At 45.9% G+C, this 6,000-nt stretch overlaps 1 protein-coding gene across 7 annotated transcripts in view; it reads left to right on the top strand.

The window, feature by feature from the left end:
- The window catches only part of ANKS1A (ankyrin repeat and sterile alpha motif domain containing 1A), a 156,981-nt gene that overhangs the window by 75,769 nt on the left and 75,212 nt on the right, over nucleotides 1-6,000 (top strand). For 6 of the 7 annotated variants that reach the window (XM_034767433.1, XM_034767432.1, XM_034767434.1 and 3 more), the window contains one exon: nucleotides 1,424-2,001. In XM_034767433.1, coding sequence (XP_034623324.1) covers nucleotides 1,424-2,001 — 578 coding nt within the window. Of the gene's footprint in view, nucleotides 1-1,423; nucleotides 2,002-6,000 lie in introns of those variants that run through there. The other variant, XM_034767438.1, reaches the window with a different exon arrangement.

Here is a 6,000-nt window from a genome sequence, read left to right on the forward strand (position 1 = left end):
TAAAAGATATTACATCACCCACCTTCTTTCTAATCAAACTCATGTTACTTGTGCTCCAATGTCTAAAGTAGCTTCCACAGGTAAACTGCTAATCCCGTGCCTGCTTTTAGTTTCCAGGAAAAGGACATGTTGTATTTATATAATCCAAGAACTAATGTTTGCAAATGAGTAAATCAACCCTATTGCTAAAAAGGAAGCCCTTGTGAAAGGAGCCTATTTCACTCCAATCCATAGTTGACTGGTTTTTAGTCACAAAATTCAGTAGCACATTTGGCCCATTGATTGAGAGTGGTCCTCCTTGCTGTGATCTCGGAGAGCTGGCTGTCTCAAACAAGTGGACAAGGACTGGATGGGCCTTGGAAATGGACCTTCCCGTCCCCTCTGGACATTCTCCTTACACTTCAGAGTTGGACAAGTCACATTATCAAGGCATTTTATTGATCTCCAGCTGTAATTATCTTCTGGGTTGAAGACTTTAGTCTTGGGGGCAACACGTTTCCCCAGTACTAAATTTAAGTGGTTACAATGTGTTTGTACCAGCAGTCATTGACAGGAATATAATCCCTGACAGTTGATGAGAAAGTGGCAGTTCCCTCCAAGCATTTTAAAATCCTGTACAATTAGAATACACGTCTGCTATATGAATAAGGTGAGTGCTGCTCTGCTTCGGTGTGCCAGTTGGCAGTTGGGTTCAGTCAATTATTCATGATTTATCCAGGGCACTGGTATTTGATATTAAGGATGTTAGTACGTTAGTAGCAGAGGAATAGTGTCAGATTTCTGGGACAGTCAGTACTGCAAACAGCTTGCTGCAATAATAGATCAAACCATCTTGTGTTTAGTGGTTAGTTAACAGGAGAGACTTTTTGGTGGAGTGAGATGTTACCAGTTTAAGCCCTCTTTCCCCCCTCCCTTGAGTAAGGAGGAGAAGTTGAGCTCTGAAGCCACTAAAGAAGAAATCAGCTCTTTTTTGAGAAGTGATTTTGGAACTTTGCAGGTTAATTGCAGCCCAGCAGTTTCCCACCCCGCAGTCTGAGCCAAGAATAGGGAGGTGCTGCTCTAAATAACACTTTGGCCTTTATGGAAATGTATCAAATGTTCCAGGAGTGTGTGTGTGTGTGTGTCTGTCTCTCTCTCTCTCTCTCTCTCTCTCTGCAGGATAGGGTTAGCACTTCTCCTGGCCTTATATAGCAAGGCCTGATTGTTACTGTTAACGGGAATAAAACAACAAGGAGAGCTGCCAGATTGCATAAATCAGGGCAGTATTTGGAATTTCATAAATACCGTGACTTAGGGTACAAGTTGAGCGCTGAAACAATACTGAACTGTTCTCTATCGCTCCGTCTCTCGCCATGGGAGGTGGAGTTTTGCTTCTCCTTCCGTGTTTTTTAATCTCTTTATTTCTGTCTCCATCCCCCTGAAGACCACAGGAGGAGCAGTGGTAGCTGGAGCCAAGATTCTGCAGACAGCCAGGACATCCAGGTCCCGGAGCAGTTTTCAGGGTTGCTCCATGGCTCTTCCCCGGTATGTGAGATAAACGAGGACCCTTTCAGGCTCATTTCTTCTGTGGCCAAAGGAGGCACAGAGGGCACAGGCCACTCACCTGCTATGCAGTTGGAGGATGCTGATTTACCTGTCTCTGGATCAGTACGGACCAGTTCTCCTGAGCAAAACCAGAAAGCGATCTACGCAACGGTCCAGCCCAAAAACATCCAACAGGCAGAACCTGAAACTGCAGTGACTCCCCAAGCACTGCAGCACCCTGGTGGTGCAGAGGAAGAGGGAGACAGAGGCGGTGCTGGGGGCCGAGCCCACCTGGGAGGCAAGCCCAAAGCAGAGCTCAAACTCAGCCGTAGTTTGTCCAAATCAGATTCCGACCTCCTGACCTGCTCGCCGACTGAGGACGATGCCATGGGGAGCCGGAGCGAATCGCTCTCAAACTGCAGCACTGGGAAGAAAAGGCTGGAGAAATCTCCGTCTTTTGCTTCGGAGTGGGATGAGGTAAGACTGACCTTGGCTTACTAATGCCTTAATGCTGGGAATGAGCTTGTGTGCTGTATGAGTTGCATCGTACTCAGTTTGTTGCGGGGAGAGAGTAAGTTGTGGGGCTTGAAGCATTATTCACTTTCCTTTGTTTTTACTCCAGTTTCTTTCATTATTTGCCTGTTTAATTACAACAAGCCTCTCAGTGGTTAAATGCCAGGAGATAGGCGTAATCAGAGCAGGCATTCTTCTTAAACATTTGGAAATGTTCATATCCTGGGCTTTGCTTCACTTCTCTGGGCGTGTCCATCAGTGTGTTTTGGAATGGATTTTGTTTGCAAAAGGAGAGTTGTTGTGTTAGTGTCCCCTTCACTGGTCCTTCCCTCTGGAGTATCCCAGCCCAAAAGGGATGGGGGGGGGGGTCCCTTTCTAGGTCACCATTTCCTGTGGTGTGTGCAGAAAGGGATGTGGGTGAGGAGGGTGTGCTGGGTTCATGGAGTGGGAGGTGGGGAGGCTTTTGCACGTTTATTAGATCTAGCTTATGTCTTGAAGTGATTAGTTCAGAGGCGGGTTAGAAGTCATTTTAGTGGCGTGCAAAAGGGAGGGGCCCTTATTTCATGCTTAGGAAGTTGGCCTTAGTGAACCATTCAACTGGGATTGTGTCCCTCTGAAATTGAGCACTGCAGCATTATTGAAACATTCTTTGGAGATGATTCCATACTGGTAGAACAACAGAGCTATGTAAAAGATGAGCCCAGATCAGCCACTCGTTGTGTACTGAAAGGGAAACCCTCCCGGGGAGAGAATCGGATTCATGAAAGCTGCAGGCGTGCCAGGCCTGTAAATGGCTGGCGAAAGGGAATCCCATACCCAATGGGACATGTTCATGGTGTTCCAGTGAAAATGTCAGTGACCGTACCCCTTGCTCAGACTGTATGTGTGTTGATTGGGGCTCAACCTCTGCACAATCCAAATTAAGTATTATCTTTTATCGGTTACATGGCTGACGGATGGGTGAAACTTACCCCAGGGAGAAGTGATGTACTCAGAAAATACTGCTAAACAAAAATCCTCCAAGGTAACTGGGCAAGTGTCTGTGGGCCTCCTCCTTTTGTTGAAGCACACTCCCCATCTTGCTTCCAGGAGACATTCACACCAACTGAGCGTTCTTCCACAGCTGTCTTGGTTACAGTGTCTGTGCAGTTATTGATTAACTGTGTCAATGATACCAAAGCTATAAGGGATTGATTCTTAAGGAGAAGGTTGATCTGTTGGGACTCAGTTATTTATTTTTGCTGTGCTGCTGTCGCACTTAATTTGAAATTCTTCCCCCCTACCCCAGATGGCTGTTTCCAGCGGAGCCCTAAACTACATAAGGGAAAGCCCAGCTCTCTGCCCTCTTTGGGTTTACATTGCTACAGTGGTTGGACCGGTAGCAAGAGTGTAATCGCTGTTAGAGCTTCCCTGCTTGGTATAGTTAGGTGGGCAAGCTTGAAAATCAATTTCCCTGCTTGCTTGCAGATAACATGGCAACTGTTTCTGCAATTTAACATTGGATGGAACAGAGACTCTTTAACCTACAGAAAAGTCCAGAGTGTCATACAGACACATGCTGGTAATGGTTCCGACCAAGAAGAGAATTGGGGAGAAGAGGCTAGGGGGAGTGAATGTAAAGGATTCCTACCCTTAATCTAAAATCAAACCACTCTAATTTAAAACTTTATTTTCAAAACCTTAATGTTTGAATATTTTTTAAGGGATGTATTGGGTTGGAGGGGTTGGATCCTGAGAAAAAGCTATTTTTATCTTTTGTATTGCCCTGCATCTAGAGGGCCCAGTGAAGTTCAGAGGCCCATTATGCTATCTTTTCCCCACAGCTGTTGTCCCCTGATCATCTATAGGATTTAAGTGTCTTGTCTCTTTTTTGATTTTTCTTTTTAACCCTCATGAGGCATCAGTGCTTCTCTTTATCCTGATCTGGGTTGTTTCCCCATGACCTCCTTCAGAGACATGGCTGTGCTGGGCATTTTCAGGTGTATGCAGTGCTCATATTATGCATTGGAAGGGGGTTGAGTAATAAACCTTATTAATCTCTGGATTCATGGGACATCATGCCTGCCTCAGAATCATTTGTAATAAGGCAATGTGGCTTAGTGGATAGACCACTGACCTAGGGTGCCGGAGATCTGGACTCTGTTCCCGGCTCTCCTGCTGACTTTGGCCCAGTCACTTTGTTCTGTTTATTTTTTCCAATCTGTAAAATGGGGATAATGATGCTGACCTCCTTTGGAAGGTGCTTTGAGATCTACTGAAGAGCTAAATGCTGGCAGTTACTACTTCAGGTGGGGGGTCAGGCCACTGATGCTGGATCTGCTGAGTTTCTGTTCCGGAGAGGCAGCAGTCAGTACAGCGTATTATAGGGGCAGGTGTGGAGGGGCAGCTGCGCAGTGAAATGTGCTCATTGCATGCCCCACATTATGCTTGGGCTAAGGCCTATGCTCATTTGCAATTTTAAAATGTTTCGTATTGTATCATCCCTGCAGGTGAGGAATATCTAACCCTTCCCTTTTCACCAGCTCCAAAATTCACACCTGCAAGAGAAGGAACTTTGTATTGTGATAGCTTAAATGAGCAGTAGAGAGACTGGTCTGATGACAATTAGAACTATAGTGATGAGACTAAAGAACTCTTCAGTTTTCTCTCAAAGGTTTACTCATCCCCTGGATGGGTTAATGCAGCTGCTTCTGAATTAGGATGTGACTTACAGCCTCTGAATGAGCGTCTGGTTAATGTAAAACTGCACTGAGCCTGGAGCTCTTCTGCTTTTGACTGTTTGCAATGAGAGTATTGGCAGTGGGATAATCCCCCATCGGTGCATGGCAGATTTACACATGTTATTTCATTAATGTTAATATTTATGCAGATAGCTAGAGGGGAAGAGAGTCCCTGTCTGTGTTGCTCTATGCAGTACAGACGTTAAAATCTGTCTCACCCAGTGGCTTTACTAAAAGTGGGCATGCCTCCTTGTGGAGTCAAGTGTTTCAGGAGTGACCTTCGTGAACTCATGAGGCAGATGGGACAGCAAAGCTGGGGGGGAGAGAAGAGCAAAGCCTATGTTGCTTTTGGGCTATCTGTGATGGTGTCAAATAAGTCCATAGATGGTGAAGAAAGAAGGTAAATTTTGCCTTGAAAGGTCTGATCCCTTCGCAGGCTCATCGCTGTCGGTGAGCTCCTTCCCCAGATAGCTGAATCCCCTTTGTTTGGAAGGGGAAGGTGGTGCCCGTTTCAGCAAGAGGGTGGGATAAGGAAACAGTGGTTCACTTGGCAAAGATCTCTCCTGTTGCTGACTTGCTGTGGAGAGCAGCTCCCCCACTCTGTAACCCTGGTCCAAATAATAGGACAATATTACTTTGTGCTCAGTGCTGCAAAAGAATCTATTTAGTGTCTGTTTCCTTTCTGTCTCTTGACTCACTGGCCGTTTCATGTGAACATGAACACACGCTCTCCCCTCCGCTGTAGTCATCTGATATAAACTCCCTACAAGCCAGACGTAGGCATCATCAAAGCAAACAGCAATGCAGCATCGGGTGGGAGAGAGGAGCGAATCTGGCTTGATCCCTCATGGGAATGGGAATGAAGTTTGGGTGAGAGAGGAACTGCATGAGGTAGAGCCTCTCGTTAGCATAAATATTTGAATACTTCAAAACTTGGCTGAGGGCTAAAGTGATAAATTTGTTTTTCGTAATTGGTTCATGAATATTTAGCAGCCGTGAGATGAACACACAGCAGTCACAGCACACTATGAATTTTATATGAGAGAATAAACTTATGTTCATGTTTTGGAAGGGGAGGGGACTGTTTGGTGCCAGGCAGAGAGATGCTGCTAGCCCAGCTTCAGGAGCACTTTAGCTGGTGCATCTGTTCTCCCTTCCTCCCCTCTCGGCTGTAGAACAGTTTCAGATCTCACTCTGCACATCTGTCTGAGTTCATATGCTTGGAAGAGCCAGTCCCCCCCCC

This window comes from Trachemys scripta, chromosome 4 (genome assembly GCF_013100865.1).
Source record: "Trachemys scripta elegans isolate TJP31775 chromosome 4, CAS_Tse_1.0, whole genome shotgun sequence".
Lineage (NCBI taxonomy): Eukaryota > Metazoa > Chordata > Testudines > Emydidae > Trachemys > Trachemys scripta.